Here is a 17,043-nt window from a genome sequence, read left to right as displayed (position 1 = left end):
TAATAGTTTGTACCTCTCACTTCCCTATCCTCACAGCCCCTTCCCCGTTCCCTCCCCCCACCGGTAACCACTAGTTTGTTCTCTATTTTGTGATCATTTTATTTTTTAATTTGTTCTGCAGGGTTTCGAAACTTACATATTGATGACCAGATAACCCTCATCCAGTACTCTTGGATGAGCTTAATGGTGTTTGCACTAGGATGGAGGTCCTATAAACATGTCAGTGGACAGATGCTGTATTTTGCACCCGATCTAATACTAAATGAGTAAGTAATAACTTGATTTTGTCGTTATTGTTATCAACAGTATATATGTGGGCTTATACATCTAGCGTCCTAAATGACAGAATTTTCCTGAAAGGTTTCTCAGGATATTACTTGAAATGACAACATTAGTAGAATTGTATTATTTTATCAGTAATTTGATATTTGGAGCTTTTTTTCTTTCAATGTATAGTATTTGTCTCAAATCAGATTTTTTTAAACTTCAAAAATGTATCAAGAAATATACTTAACGACAAAAGTAAATATTTAGTCTGCAAATTAAAATTTTGTACGTTGGTAGTAATGAAGATAATGAAATAAATGAGGAATATTTTTGCTTGAAAGTATTGATTTATCTTCAAAAGGTAAAAATATTCTCTCTTCTCAGAGGAAAAATTAAACTTGTAATTTATTTAAAACATTGAAAGATAAATATTTCAGTATGCTTGCCTATATTTAAATTACTGTCATTAACTTTCTACATATAACTTTATACTGAATAAGAATCTTTTCATGGAAATATTTATACTGCTCTAATGGTGCATACTGACTCAGAATTACATAACATGATCATTACACTTGTATAAATAAGTCTTCAGAGATTACAGGTAACTTTCATACACTCTAATCTATTTTATTCTACAATCCCTTGAAATTGGTAAGGAATCAGCATTCAGAATTTGTGTTCGTCTTGTTAGTTATTTAATGTGGCTAATGTTCTCTTCCTCCATCACCATACATTTCTTCCAGGAAAGTTCACAGTATAACACTGAATACTCTAAACTGAATACACTGAACTATTCTATACCATTCAGTTTCTGTGAATTGAATTCACTCTCCCATTGGACTGTACACAAAATTTTATGTACTTTTTCCCACAGGAAAAATTAATGAGTAAATAAAGCCTTTCCTGAGTGGTCCTCAGCACCATGTCTCAGCTCCGACAACTTTGCTCTCCTTTCTTGGTTTAGGTTTTTAAAATGTGGGAATAAAAGTGAGAAACAACATTAATCTTAGTTAATGTGTATTGAATGTAATTTTCTAACCTTAAAATTTCTTAACCTCAAAAATCCAGCATTGTGAAAAAATTTAGAAGACATTTAAAATTCCAAGTATTGAGTTTGTTTATAAAAAGTCATTTTCATTAAGTAAGGTAGTTACTAAGTCTCATATTCTCTGATAAATTACATCAACTGGCTAAGACACTGTGTGTTTTTGTTTTTGTTTTTGCTTTCCTGTTGCTTTTCCTTTTGTGTGTTGTGTGTGATGCAAGACAGCGGATGAAGGAATCATCATTCTACTCATTATGCCTTACCATGTGGCAGATCCCACAGGAGTTTGTGAAGCTTCAAGTTAGCCAAGAAGAGTTCCTCTGTATGAAAGTATTGCTACTTCTTAATACAAGTGAGTGAGCGCAAGTAACTTAATCCAAGATAATGTACTTCCTTAAAGTCTCAGACAACAATAGGGTCATATGGTTATAGATGAGGTATGAATCTTAATTATAATTGCGGAATGGAAACATCTGTAGACTATAATAAATTACTTCATGTTTCTCAGATTTCACCTGTCACCTAATACTAAAATAGCCTATCAATTCAGCCAGTTTCTATTCCTTTTTAGATAAAACATGATTAAATGACTTTTTCATATTCATCCAATAAGATATTATAAACCAATTAATATTGCATAAACAAAAAGGATTTGTTCTACAAAGTTTACAGTTTTATTTGTAGCTATTCTCTTTGTGTCAGGATAGGCTAACTGTTATAACAAACAACTACAAGTATCAGTAGCATACTATAATAGCAGGTTATTTATCACCCACAGTCAGTCCAGTGGGTTAGCAAGAAAACCCAGGCTCATTTCATCCAGGGGCTCTGCCCTTTGGAAGCAGCTTGGAGTCCTCCCTTGGATCTGATTAGAAGATGAGTACTGAGCAAGGCAAGGTTTGGAGGCAAAACCTGGAAGTGTCTTCCACCCACATTCCATGGCCCATGTTAACTCCAGGAGAGGCTGGCACCCTACCTGTATACCCTGAAGAAGAAAATGGTGTATTATGAAACAGCATTGGTCCCCAGAAGGACAGGCATATCCATCATTCTTTTTAATACACAAAAAGCATGCACCTCTGCCTCGGTGGATCGCCAAGGATCTGGGTGGGTAAGTTTTAGAAACTGCTTTTACCTTTTACACTTTCTGTGCCCTTTCCATGCACAGGTAGTTTCAGCCTTTGACTGTCTGAATTGATCCTTTCTTCACTCATAGTGATTTGAAAGGGAACCACAGGGAGCTAAGACCTTAGGTAGAAGGTGCGCCAAGGGTCTGTCTCGGCAGCATCTTTGCAGGGACCACTTTCCAGTGGCCACCGATCTCAAATGGGGGGGCTGGGGGAGTAGGGAGGTATACAGCAAGAGGAAAGGCAGAAAAACTGAACTCTTAAAAAGGGAGTTTACCTCATGAAACTTACGCCCAAACACAGACCAGTACAGAATCTAAGGATCCGTAGCCCTGTCCCTCACCCTTGGAAACTCTTCAAGCCTAATTTGATGACAAAGTATAAAGCGGACTAACAGCACTGATACGGGGCTGGCCAAGGGAGTCAACTGGAATAAATTTAGTAATACGGCAGTTAACTTCTGCCCTCCTCTTCTTGACAGTAGTGGCTCCTACAGCAGATACTTCATAAATAGTCCTAGAAATCCAAAATTAGTTGATATCATTAACATAATTCTGTATTTATGTAGAGGGCTACATTATGCTGGGGGACCCAACAACCCCAGAATCCCAGTAGCTTATCAAAAACAAGTTAAGTATTTATTATTCTCACTATATTTCCAGTGCAGATTGACAGAGAGGCTTATTGTCATCATTCAGGTGTCCAGACAAATGGAGGCGACATCTCGACACATGTTTCCCTAATCACTAGAGCAGTGGTTAAAGAAAAAAAGGGGAGCAGTAAGGGAAGGAAGGGATATACGAATGACTTCCACTCACGTACCATAGAAAGCAAGGTTCTTGGCCACTTGCAGCTTCAAGAAAAGGGAAAAATCACCTATTTATTGGATAGTACTTAATACATATATTGTAAATATATATTATAAATAATTATGAATATATGTTATTACATATAATAACTTGTGTAATATAATTTACACAAATTATAATCAAAATCCCAATGGAAATTTTGAGGAGAGACTTGGCAAAGCTATTAAAAATTTTTAAGTCTTGAAAAATAAATAGATAAGTATTATAAAAATTTAGGAGAGAACTAGAAAGCTACAATAATTAAGGGTGTGGAAGAAGAATACATACACTGAATTGTTAGTCAAGTCAGACAGTACATACTAGAGCTTAATATACTGGAATGGGAACATCACAAATCTAGGAGTAGGGAACAAATAAATATTGTTGAGAAAAGTCACTTTATATTTGGGGAAAATTAGTTTGGATATTTAGTTCGGATATTTAGTTCAAATTATACTCTAAAATAAAGAGCACATATTTGTAAACATGTCAGTTGTTAAAAAACAAACTAAAAGCGATACAAATGATTTAGAAATCTCAAGTAAAGAATACCTTTTTAAAAATAAATGCAGTAGGAAAGTTGGCAAAGGAAGTTTATTGACTTGATAAGAATTTAAACCTCACATTTGCCATTAAAAATTCAAAGACAGATCTCCAGGAAAATATGGCAGGTTATACACACTTTTACCATTGTTCCTTCTAAAACTACATGAAAATACTATTAAAGAGTTTTTTTTTTTTTTAAGAAATAAAAGGGAAAGAGAATGGAAGAAAAATCAGTAGCAATAAAATTCTGGAAGCCAGCAAGCAGAACTAATTTGGCATACCTGAGAAGGTGGATTCTATGCCAGAAGTTAGAAAAGCCAAGAAGCATCTTAATTGCATCACTGAACATCCAGCATGTTTTGCAATTACTGACAACAGTGTTTTGTTTTTAATGAGAGTGAAAGTAGAGTTGAAAACACCAACTTCTATTAAAAATCTGTTTCCAAATATCACCCAACCATGTAATTGTTTTTCTACAACTGAGGCAGAGATTGTAGATTTATTCTCTGAATAGTATATAACAGAAGGCAGCTGGATTAGTGGATAGCAGGCACTGATATTAGTGAGGGGTTCTATAGTGAAATAGACTAAGATTATATATCAAATGTTGAGGCACCATTCTCCAAACCCACCTGTCTTCTAGAACACTGTCATCCATGTTTGCATCCTCCAGCTGGGAGAATGAAAGAGTCTTCTCTATAGAATTTGTTTAGCCAGAAAGAAAAAGAACTGAATATACTAATATTAAGAGTTTCTCTTTGACACAGCTCAGCCAGATTGCCCTGAACTAAAGCTCACAGTCAATAAGGACTGCCCATTGAAACAGAACTATCAGTCAGCTTCTTAGTGTTCTGCTCTTGAATATAAATAAATAGCCAAGACGTCAGAGGGAGGTCTTTGATACCAAAGACAACAACAAAACAGAAAAAAAAAAAAAAAACGGAGGAAACAAGACTATAGGGAGATGAAAACTTAAAAAAAAACCTATCGTTCTTTATAATGTAAGAGAACATAGTGCATCCATAAAATAAGAACTGGATACATGAAAAAGGAATAACACAAAGAAAGGAAAGACCCCAAAATTACAACGACTGGCAGAACAACTATCTATCAGAACAACCTGAAGACTAGCAGAAAAGTTTTTCCATAATTAAACACATAAATAAGGAACCACAATGACACGAGTAGGAGGGATGGAGACATTATATAGTCAGGACTCACACCCCTGGGTCAGCAACCTACAGACAGAAGGAATATCACAATTGTAGAGGTCCTTTCCAAGAAGCAAGGGGTCTGAGTCCCACATCAGCCTTCCCAGCCCTGAAATCTTGCACCAGGAAGATGACCCCCCCCCATAATAGCTCGCTTTGAAAACCAGTGTGCCTTATGTTTAAGAGAACTGGAGGTCTATAAGAAACAGAGACTCTGCTCTTAAAGGGCATGTGCAAAATCGTGCATACTCCCAAGTCCTAGCACAGTGAATTTGAAAGGAGCCTGGGTGTGACCCACTTGCTGATCTTGGAAAGCCTCCCAGAGAGTCAGGAGGCAACTGCTACTACCCCTGGGAACAAAGATGCTGGCAGCAGTCATTTTAGAGAGCTCATTCTACTGTGATAACCCAGGTGCTGGCAAGTATCATTTTGGAATCCTCTCTCTGGACTTTTAGCACGAGGGACATACCTACCCTCTAGCAAACAGGCAACAGCCCCAAGTCACCCTCATTCAAAAAGATATATGCATACCAGTGTTCACTGCAGCATTATTTTTAATAGCTAAGATATGGAAGCAACCTAAGTGTCCATTGGCAGATGAGTGGATGAAGAAGATATGGCATGTGTATATATGATGAAATATTATTCAGCCATAAAAAGAAATCTTGCCATATGCAGGAACCTGGATGCATCTAGAGGGTATTATGCCGAGTGAAATAATTCAGACAGAGGAAGACAGATATTAAATGATCTCATTTATATGTGGAATCTAAAAAACAAACAAAACAAAATGGAAACAGACTCATAGGTACAGAGAACAAATAGGTGGTTGCCAGAGAGGAGGGGATAGGGGCAAAATAGGTGAAGGGGATTAAGAAGTACGAACCTCCAGTTTTAAAATAAATAAGCCATGGGCATGTAATATTTAGCATAGGGATACTGTCAGTAATATTGTAATAACTTTGTATCGGGACAGATGGTTACTAGACTTATTGTGGTGATCATTTCATAATGTATGTAAATATCAAATCATTACATAATATGCCTGCAATTAACATAATATTGTACATAAACTATATTTCAATAAAAATTTAATTAACTTAAAATAAATCAAAGATCTAAATGTAAGACCTAAAACTATGAAACTCTTAGAAGAAAACATAGGGGGAAAGCTTGATGACATTGGAGTTTGCAGTGATTTCTTGGATATGACACTGAAAAGAGGCAACAAAAAAAAGAGATAAGAAGACTTAAAATTTAAAACTTCTGTGCATCAAAGGACACAGCACTGTAAAAAGGCAACCCATTGAATTGGTGAAAACATTGAAAATCATGTGTTTGCTAAAGTAATATTAACATCCAGAATATGTAAAAAAAAAAAAAAACCCTACAATTCAACTGTGAAAAATAACCCAATTCAAAAATGGATAAAGGCCTTGATGGACATTTCTCACAAGAAACAAGCAGCCGTCAAGCACACGAAAAGATACTCCACATCACTAATCATTAGAGAAACATGAATGAAAACTACGATGTGATACCACTTCATGCCCATTAGGATGATTACTTACTCTTAGAAAAACGAAGAACTATGCTAGAAAAGAAATCAGAGCATATACTGTATGACTTGACTGTGGTAGCGTTTTACATAGCTGAAATAACAAACACTGAATAGTGATCTGACCAATGTTGTGAAAATTGTATCAGGAAGATGAGGAATAGGAATCTGTATGTGTGAGTGTGTTGGTGGTGTGGTGGTGATGATAGATCTGGAATATGGAAATAGAGCTACAGCCCCACTTTCTATACTGGAAAGTCAAAAGGTAAAAATGAAAAATCAAATATCAGCACTACAAGGATGTTACTTAAAGCTATGGAAGGAAAGATGGAAAGAAATAGTTGAAAGAATTCAAAGTGTTTGCCTCTGGAGCATGAGAACATTTGGGTTTCCCAGGGGAATTCTCTTTCCCCTTATAAAATCACAAAACTGATAAAATATTTTAAAATTATGCTTTAAACAACAAATTTAGGAAAATATTTCAATATAGCTTAGGGCCCTATAAATAAATGAGTACAAAACAAAAAAAATTTAAAAACAACCAAATTACTAGTAAGTATAAAAAAAGTGTTCAACCTCACTAATAATTTGAGAAATTAAAATGAGATGATATTTTATTTTTCTCTATAAGAAGCAAATATTGCCTAAAATGAAAATACTCAATCATGGCCACAAAACAGTTATATAGTAAGAAGCAGTTTAATAATAATAATTCCACTTCTAAAAATATATTCTTAAAAAATCAGAAGCAACATTCATTGTAAGTATTATTTAGACTACTAAAATATTCCAAATGCCAAATGATAAAACAAGGACATTGTATTTCCTATACATTTTTGTGATATGTTTTATGTGAGAATTAAAACATTCATTTTTGAAGAATTTTGAATGATACAAGTAAATATTCTCAATAGAATATTAGGAAATGTCTAAATAATCATCTAAAATATTAGATTGTAGGATCTCAGGTGATTTTTAGTTTTCTGTGTATTTTCTGTATTTTCTAAAATGTTTCCAGTGAATATACATTATTTTTAAGTTAGCTAAACCAAAAATAAGTATGATTTTTTTAAAGTGTTCTTATCTAAAATAGCATCTTGCTAACTACCCTTCACTCACCCTCTCCCAACTTATCTCTAATGTATTTACAAGAAATCCTAAAGACTCACACATGGAATCAACAAGAATCTGAGAGAAAATTCTCGAATCATTTAATGTTGGATGCAATAATTAAGAAAACAATAATGAACGTAAAGAGGTCAAAGGAAATAGAAATATTTTGGAGAGCTGGTTCATCATAGAGCTGAAATCTAAGGAAAAGAATAAGAAAGGAGGCTAATTTTCAGAGCTGTCCAAGGAGCACAGGATAAGAGCCTCGTGATTGGACTGTCGTATCCTGGGAGTGTGTTGTTAGTAGTTGGTACTGAAAGGATGAGGCAGATGGGGTTAGATCTAAGTGTTTAGGACCAAGTTCTGGTCCTAAACACTTAGATGAACAGAGTGAAGGTGCTGGGTTACTAGTTTTCCAGCTCTTTAAAACCCAGTGGGAAAGCCATACTTCAATAATCAGAAGGAAAACTAATTTTATAATCATGTTTAAGAGTGAGGGGGACGTGAGAATTGGTCGGGAAGTTTAGAAAGAGTTATGGATGTTTAAAATAGTCGCTGTCTGAAGTAGGAGGATGAGATCATAGACACACACAGCACATACATACACATGTATGTACAACAGTTAAGTTTCCAGTTGGAGCAAAAATCTCATATGACCTAAGTGACCTTTCTAAGTCCCTTTCATACTCAGGATCTGAGTTCTTGAAAGCTCATAACCAGAGAGTTAACTGTTGGTTTCTATTGATTTGTTATCTCTGACCACCTTTGTTTCAAGGGAAGTGGAAGCCAAGGTCTGGTTGGGGTACAGGGAATAAAGTAGGAGTTTTTTTTTTAAGATTTCTTTCTCTCTCTTTGCTGGCCTCATGCCATTAACTTTACTCAAATGAAGTACACTTCTTTATAGAAATATTGCTGTATGATCCAGAGATTCTGTGATTTTTCTCTTTCAGCAATTTCTATATAGTTGCAGGAAAAGTCAGAAATTTCATTTAAGATTGAATGTTTGTAGGACAAGTGCAACCAAAATAAAAGGAAACCAGGAAATCGGGAGTTCTGGTAATAGAGTTGCTAAAGAAATCAACCAGGACATCTCAGACAAGTGACAACAGAAGCACCGAAAAGATTTAGGAGAAAAGCTATGGGTAAATTGGCAGTGTAGTAGAAATAAGAGAACTAGCCATAAGAACAGGAAGTTGTGCTTAAGATTTGGATGTATGAATTAAAGATTTCAGAGGTAAATGTGTACATTACGAGTTAACATCATAAGGGGAATAAGAGGCATTCTCACTAAAATCAGAAGCAAAACAAAATAGGGTTATTTCCATCACTGTTATTATTGAATATTGTTCTGGGAGTCTTAAATAATGCACTAAATCATGAAGCAGAAATGAGAGCTTCAAGTATTGGAAAGGAGAAAATGAGGATATTATTTGAAAATAGCACTGTCAAATACCAAGAAAAAATAAATAAACAAAAATTGTTCAAATTTAAAATATAAATACATACATACATACTGACACGAATAAGTAGAGTATAACCAAGTGGCTGAATAAAAGAGAAAATTCAAATATCAATATCTTTCTCTCATATCAGCAGGGAGGAGTGAGGAAATTTAATGAAGCAGTGTTAGAATTACAACAAAAAAGATAAATTGTCCAGGAATAATATTCAGGAATACTTCAGATTTATATAAAGTCAAAACTTTACAGAGATCCACGTATTTGTTTAAAAAGAGAGAAAGAAAAAGACCCAGCATACATGTATTGTAGACTGAGTCAAAACCAAGTATTTGAGACAGGAGTGTTGAATTATGTCAAGCGCTCTTTGGAGCACCTGCTAAGTCAGCTGCATATTCCATTGATAACAGCTCTAAAATAGGTAAGCTGAAATGTTCTTTAACTTACCTAATTGTTCTTATCATATTCTTCAAATGAACTAGAAGTTTACGTGCCCTAAAACTATCAGTAACACTCTTTCCTATGTAAGATGTTTGTTTCAAGAGTTGCATATCATAAGAAATCATTATACAGCTCAGAAATTTATATATAAACAGCTAGAGTCATCTTTTTAAACATAACTGTCACTTTCAATTATTTTCTTACAGTTCCTTTGGAAGGACTCAGAAGTCAAAGCCAGTTTGAAGAGATGAGATCAAGCTACATTAGAGAGCTCATCAAGGCAATTGGTTTGAGGCAGAAAGGTGTTGTCCTGAGTTCACAGCGTTTCTACCAACTTACAAAACTTCTTGATAACTTGCATGATGTAAGTATTTTGTTGTCTAGAACATCAGGAATTATATTCTAAATTATATCTGTAACTTTTTAAAGGTTATATATAAATTTTACTTCATGCGGTTTCTTCTTTATATTTGTTCTTACATTTTAAAACAGTACTTTCATCACACTGCTCAGAATTTATATTGTACTTTCTTCATTTTCAGTGTAGGTCACCCAAATATCCTTTTACTAGTATTTGTATAATTTGAGAATAATTTAATGCTTGATAGGAATTGTGACACAGTTTCCTGAATATGCTCTAGAATATTTTAGAAAAGATTTTATGTATACAGGAAAAGCAAAGTTATGGATGTGGAAATTAAGACTCTCATACTATTTTGCATGGAGTTATAAGTCAGTAACAATGCTATTTGACAGTCTGGCAGTATGCAGCAAAACTGAAAATTTACATGCTTTTCAAATTCCCACTTTTTAGGATTTATCTTAAGTAAATAATTAGGCAAGTATTTAAGATATATATGCAGCATGCTTATACAAGAAGGGGAAAAAACCTTAGAAGTGCCTAACACCACAACTGGATTAATAAAATAAGAAACATGGGGTTAGTTAAGACATATTGTGTACAAGCTTTTATCACTACTGTGTTTAGAAACCACACTAAAATAACAGTCAAGGTGTAGAAAAGCTCTCTCTTCATCAGTTTGGATTTGAAGCCTTACTCCTGAATATGAACAGATAGCCAAGGATCATTAGCCATTTAGATAAAGCATGACAGACAGAAAGCAAAATAAACAGAAAAAAAAAAAGTAACTTGAAAGAAAAGGCACCAGTTGCAGAGACTAGAAGAAATCTTCCCCAAAATTAAGATATTCAGAGAAATAAGAATGATGTTGCATCCATGAAACATGAATAGAAAACACTTAAAAAGGAACATTTAGCAAGAAAATACTTTTGGATAATTAAATAAAGAAGAGCAGAAATTAAAAATTCAATATAAATACAAAACTTGGGAAATATAAACCTCAGGAAAACTCAGAAAAAAATAACAAAAAAGGTAAAGATATGAAAAATTAAAGTGAGAGCAAATTTAGGGGATTTTTCTAGGGGGTTCCATTCTACAATTAATATTAATTTCCAGAAGAAAGAAAGTGAAAATCAAGGAGAGGAAATATGTAAGAAATTAGAAAATTTGCTGGGACTGGAGGATATTTCTGGGTATAAGGTCCCAGTGTACAAGCACAGGACAGTTGAACCAAGGCACAGTATTGTAAAATTTCAGTATGCCAGGAATAAAGAGAGAATTATAAAATATACCAATGAGAAAAGAGATAAGTCACATCAAATCATCAGGATTCAGAATGATACTGGACTTCTCAACAGCAATACTGGAACCCAGAAACAATGGAACAGTACCTTCAGAATTTTGAAGGAAAGGAAAATCTTCAAAGAATTTTACACCAGCCATACCAGCAAACAAATAACAGTACCTGAAAGTATTTTCAGACCTGCAAGGTCTGAATACAAACTTTCTCAAGGGCGTCTACAGGATTTCTTACAACAAAACTCTGGAGTGAGCCAAAGACAATGAAGATTCAAGCCGGGACAGATGCAAAGGGGTGTCAGCACGTTGACTTGCGCTTAGGCGCCATTGGAGCAGCAGTACAGAGGGTTTCCGGGTACTAGCACCGAGAAAAAAGATGGAACTGAGAGATTACCAATATGTCTGAACCTACTGAAGTGAGTTTTTACAGCTCTGTCAGAGAAGTTGACTATGACTTTGAGATAAAAAGAAGAAACAAAGGAGACAGAAACATGAGGTGATTAGCCCTAGCAAGATTAAAATGAGTCACATAAGAAAGGAAATGTAATCCAGCAGGAAATAATAAAAATCTCGATAATGTAAATGCTAGATACTGATTTGGCCAAAAATTGAGATAGAACTATATAGAGAATAGGAGAAGAACATGTGTGTACTTGGGGATGGAGGGGGCGGTTATAGTACAGAAGAGCTAAATCCTCATTTAATAGAAACTCAATCAATAATGTAAAGTCTGGAAAACAAAATCTATTAGAAATACAGACAGAAATATCAAACAACACAGGTTAAAGAGGTTGAAAGTGGTCGCACGTGCGTTGTTACTTCTGTTTCGTTGCTGTAAATCTTACAGTACTGGTTGACTTTCAAAATTATGTACATAAATCATTTTGAAAAAATTAAAATTAGATTAAAATGAATGACTTTGGGTTGTTTGTATTGAAATAGAAGAGTCTTTATATTGTGATGTGAAAAAGCTAGATTAAGGAATAGACTATAAAATAATTGCCTTTTAGGAAATACATGCATGTGTGCGTATTATGTATGTGCCTGAGTACGTATAAAAAAGAAAAAAAACTTGAAATACACCAAAATGTTCACAATGGTTGTCCTGAAGGATTCCAAAAATTACTTCCATTTCTTTAAATCCTTCTGTATATTCGAGTATTTCATCATGAGTATGTAATATTTTACATATTATTCTAGAAAGTGGAGAGACTTGTTTTCATTTGGTTAGAAGAAAATATCTTTAAGTATTTCTGTTGTTAGAAAAATAAGCTGCCATGTTTGAACGGTATATGAATTTATTATTTTTCTTACGTGCTTCTTATCCATTTGTTAAACCAACAGCTTGTCAAACAGCTTCATCTTTACTGCTTGAATACGTTTATCCAGTCCCGGGCACTGAGTGTTGAATTTCCAGAAATGATGTCTGAGGTTATTGCCGCCCAGTTACCCAAGATCTTGGCAGGGATGGTGAAACCTCTTCTCTTTCATAAAAAGTGAATGCCGTTTTTAATCTTTAAAAAATTTAATTTTGTGGTATGTCTGTTTTTGTTTTCGTCAGGATTATGAGGTCTTGAGTTTTTAAAATATTCTTCTCAAAGCCTTACATTTATAACATATCATACTGTGTACATTTCAGAGAAAAATTGTGAGGTTTTAGTTTTTTCCTTTATAAAGCATAACTTGAATTTTTAATGTTTCTGTGTAACCATATTTTCGTTAAGAGTTTACAAGATTGGAAAAGTATTAGGTTGATTGCTAAAGTTAATATTAACCGTATCATTTCATTACCATTTAGGTGAGATTTTAAACTTTCACATCTAACAAATCTACTTTAGAGGAAAAAAAAAATCTTAACACATAAAAATAAAAAGCTATTATTATGTGCTCTTTCTATGTAGCTCCCTTTGTCTCCCTGATAATATTTACAAAACAGAAACCTTAAGATGGTATGCAGAATTTTGTCTACATGAGTGTATGTACATTTTTGCAAGGAGGAAATTTTATAACCTTCATCAGATTTTTCCAAAGAGTTTTTAATGCAAAAAATATTTTAGAAAAGAGTTAAAAATTTTTGAAATAGATTGAAGCTCCTCAAGCTAGGAAAACCAGCTCATATGTTAAGACTGTTTCCCAGATTGGAAACACAAACCTCTAAGGAAGTTATTAAGTAAAGCCATGTTATTATAAGAGAATTATGGGTTTTGTAGTTTTTTACTAACCTGTTTGGGGAATTGTCCTCTAATAAGGTATTTCGAATAGAAATAGGAAGTCAGAAGAGCCCCTAACATCTAGGGCGTGTGGAAAGCACTTCACCTTACTGAGTCTCTGTTTCCTTACCTTTAACACTGGGGTCTTGTAACTTTCCTGCAGAATGTTCCTTTTGGTCCGAGATAATGGACAAATCACAGGTTGAAAGTTTTTGAGTGACTCGGATCCAATTCTAAGGAAATACTGGATACTGGCTAACAATAATACAGCCAATTACAGTAATGTAATTACAGAAACACACAATTCACATTGCTATATGAGCTGAAAGTACTCCTTTAGGAGACAGATAAGAAAAGAACTCTCTTTTCGAAGGTATCACTGGAGATCCATTTTTTTAAAAAATATATGTATATATCTGTATATACATATACACATACACACATATGGAACAAGAAGAAACACTAATAAAATTCAATCAAAACCAATCACTTTTTTTCTGGATAAAATAATTGATACCAATTTTAGACATATATGTATATATACATACAATTTTTAACAGCTCAGAGAAGCTAGTAGACCTAGTTCTTTTTTGAAATTTCTTTAAAATTGGACATTACCTTACAAATAAAACATACCACCTTATGAAGATTAATAGTTGTTAATGAGAACATCAAAGTAACTTTGAAAACAAAATAGAAGATGCTGACTGAAGTCTCTGATTTCTTAATGCATTTTTAATGACCTATTTTCTTCAACGATAAATACTGGCAGTTTACCAAGGGACAATAACATCGACTAATCTTAGTACTGATATGATCTCAAAAACAAGGTAAAATAATTTCATCTGATCAGAAAATTGGCATGATAATATTACCATAACTGTTTCTTACCAATAACTCCTTCAGTTTACAAAATGAATTAGCTATGGAGTATCTATAAATAGTGAATCCTTGCAAGGCATTTGAAACAGGGATTAAGACAAGCCCCAACCAGGGTTCTTTAGGTCTACTTGGCAAATATAATAGGAAGTGTACAAATTTTATGCTGCTTGGTTATAACATTCAATAGGAGTTAGACCCAAGTTTTCCAAATAGTCTGAACATTAGTATAAAAATGGGCTCTTCCTAGTCTGTCTATCTACATGTCTTTGTCTGTGGATACATAGATTACAATAGACTGTTGACTGCTGTTTAGTCCTTGAAAGTCTTAAACACACATTCTCTTTCCATTCTCCGGGCCAAAGTGACTTTCCCAAAGAGGATCTAATTTTGCCTTTCCTCGCTTGAAAATGTTCGCTGACATCCAGCCACCTGTGGCAGTGTTTCTCAACTTTAGCTGCACATTAGCATCTCAAAGTGACCTGTCTGAAAATACCTTTTCCTCGGCTGCATCCTCAGAGATGATGATTTAATTGGTCCACTCTTACTAGGCAGGCGCACAGCAGTACTTTGAAATGGTGTTGAAGCACCAGTTCCTGTAACTTTTACTCTCTTTATCCTCACTGTCCTACATGCATCTTATGTTCCAGCCACACAGATCTTTTTGCCATCACATCTTCTGCCTGAATCTCCCCCTTTGATAACAGTCCGATCTCAACTTTCAAGACTCAGCCAAACATCACTTCCGTCACATCTTCCCTGCATCTTCCAGACAGTGATTTGCTGCCTTCTGAGGTTCCCCGGGTACTTTGTGCGCATCTGTGTCATTCCGCAGTTCTTGCTCTACTGCTGGCCTGAGAGCCACTTTGAGGTAGGACAGCAGCGTCATTACTCGGCTGGGAGGTGAATGACATGTTCCCTGGGTTTGGTGTCGCCATGACTTTCTAGCTTTCTTTTGTGACATCAGGACATGTCTCTGTATGCGTGACTTTATTCCTTTCTCTTCCCGTAGTTCCTGTGTTTATCTCTGTAAATTTTCCACCTTTTCTTCCTACTTTGTGGGATCTCTCCTTGTACTGACTAGAACATAGGAGAATACAAGTACAATTTTTTTTATTAAGAACATGGCGAGAGGGTAATAGCTCAGTGGTAGACCACGTGCTTAGTGTGCTGGGTTCAATCCCCAGTGCCTCCATTAAAAAAAAAAAACAAAACAAAAGAAGAACATATTTTATGCTCCCTGTTCTAAATCTTAAAACTGAATGTAGTATTATTTCCCTCCCTAAGAAGAATTCCACAAACGCAATTGTTTTATATTTAAGTAGTACTAAATTGTTTTGTATTATAAAACTCAGTTTACAAATTTTCCTCATCTCTGATTTCATTCAATAAATATTTACTGAGTAGCTGCTATTAGCATAAGAAAATGTAGATGTCTAAATACTAGGATTTAATATTTCACACTAAGGTTTAAAAAATGAAAGAGAATTTTAAAAAGCTTTTGGAAAAGAACATGACATAACCAAATGGAAGATATCTAGCCTGTAAATCTTGTCCTCTACGAATTCCTGCCTGCTAATGTCTCCATTCCTGTGTAGTCATCATAACCTTTATCTTAATTTTACAGGTCATGTTCTTTCTGGTGGCTCTAAAGTGAAATTAAATCATAAGAAGACAGGTTATATATCAGAAAATACTTGAAGGCTCCTGAAATAGTTGACTGAGTTAATAAAAATATTTCCCTTAAAAAGATTTGGGAAGTCATTTGAGGCTAAAGCAATTATACATCTGATGCCAGTTGTTACATAACAATTGTGTGTTTATTAAAAAGCATGGCACGTTTAAATTAGGCAGTACTATTATTTTTCACATTTAACATTAAAATAAGTTTTGTTGCTACACAGATAATAGGCAAGTATGATAGGCAATATGTTTTCTGCGAAAACAGTGCCTTTCAGGTAGCCACAGCAGGTGAACCTGTGGCTTCTAAATTATCCACAGCTACAGTGATAGATGTGACAATGGGCACTGTGCAGAGAGCCGGTCCAGGCTGCCCTCCTCTCCTCTGCCTTTTACTACCTGGATGAGCTGAGCAAGTCATCAGCCTCTCTGATGAAACCTTCCTTTGTTTTGCAATTACTAGAAATGAAGACGAAAAAGTATACAGGTGTTCAGAAGTAGCAACTGCTATTATTATGTTTTCATTAAGCCACAGTTCTGGGTATGCTTTTATCAAATTAATCTGGTACATTCTATAGTGAAACCAAGGAATCTAGAAAATGTGGTTGCTTTATTGCTATATCTATGGACATATGAATATTTGATGTATTGGACTTGAAATCAGAGTTTGAAGTATTCAATTAATTTCTTCCCCTGAAAAAAAATGTAGTCTTTTGGGTTTAGGGCCTGCCTTATCAAAAATCTAAAGAGTTTATCACCCTTTCATTATAATATTAAGAATAATGGTACTGATTGTAACCTTTTTAAAAAAGTATTTCTTTAAAATATAGAGAGCTTAACTAAGACACAGCCCTTTCAAAAACCTATACTATATACTACATACTCAGATTATGTTTACTATGGTAATAATCCTTCAAAAGGGAACAGTAGGTCTAGAAATCATGATGAAGCGATCAACGCCAGAAATAACATTCCTGTTCTTGAGGCTATGATACAAAACA

At 34.5% G+C, this 17,043-nt stretch overlaps 1 protein-coding gene across 2 annotated transcripts in view; it reads left to right on the top strand.

Moving 5' to 3' along the window:
• Positions 1–16,820, top strand: part of PGR (progesterone receptor) — a 77,399-nt gene extending 60,579 nt beyond the window's left edge. The window contains exons 5-9 of one of the 2 annotated variants that reach the window (XM_064492840.1): positions 122–266; positions 1,537–1,667; positions 9,820–9,977; positions 12,618–12,769; positions 15,013–16,820. In XM_064492840.1, the coding sequence (XP_064348910.1) occupies positions 122–266; positions 1,537–1,667; positions 9,820–9,977; positions 12,618–12,769; positions 15,013–15,049 (623 nt within the window). In that variant the 3' untranslated portion in view covers positions 15,050–16,820. Of the gene's footprint in view, positions 1–121; positions 267–1,536; positions 1,668–9,819; positions 9,978–12,617; positions 13,941–15,012 lie in introns of those variants that run through there. The other variant, XM_031460620.2, reaches the window with a different exon arrangement.
• The last annotated feature ends 223 nt before the right edge of the window (positions 16,821–17,043 follow it).

The sequence above is a fragment of the Camelus dromedarius genome, chromosome 12 (assembly GCF_036321535.1).
Source record: "Camelus dromedarius isolate mCamDro1 chromosome 12, mCamDro1.pat, whole genome shotgun sequence".
Taxonomy (NCBI): Eukaryota; Metazoa; Chordata; class Mammalia; order Artiodactyla; family Camelidae; genus Camelus; species Camelus dromedarius.
The sequence above is the reverse complement of the archived record's forward strand: the minus strand, read 5'-3'. Positions and strand labels throughout refer to the sequence as shown.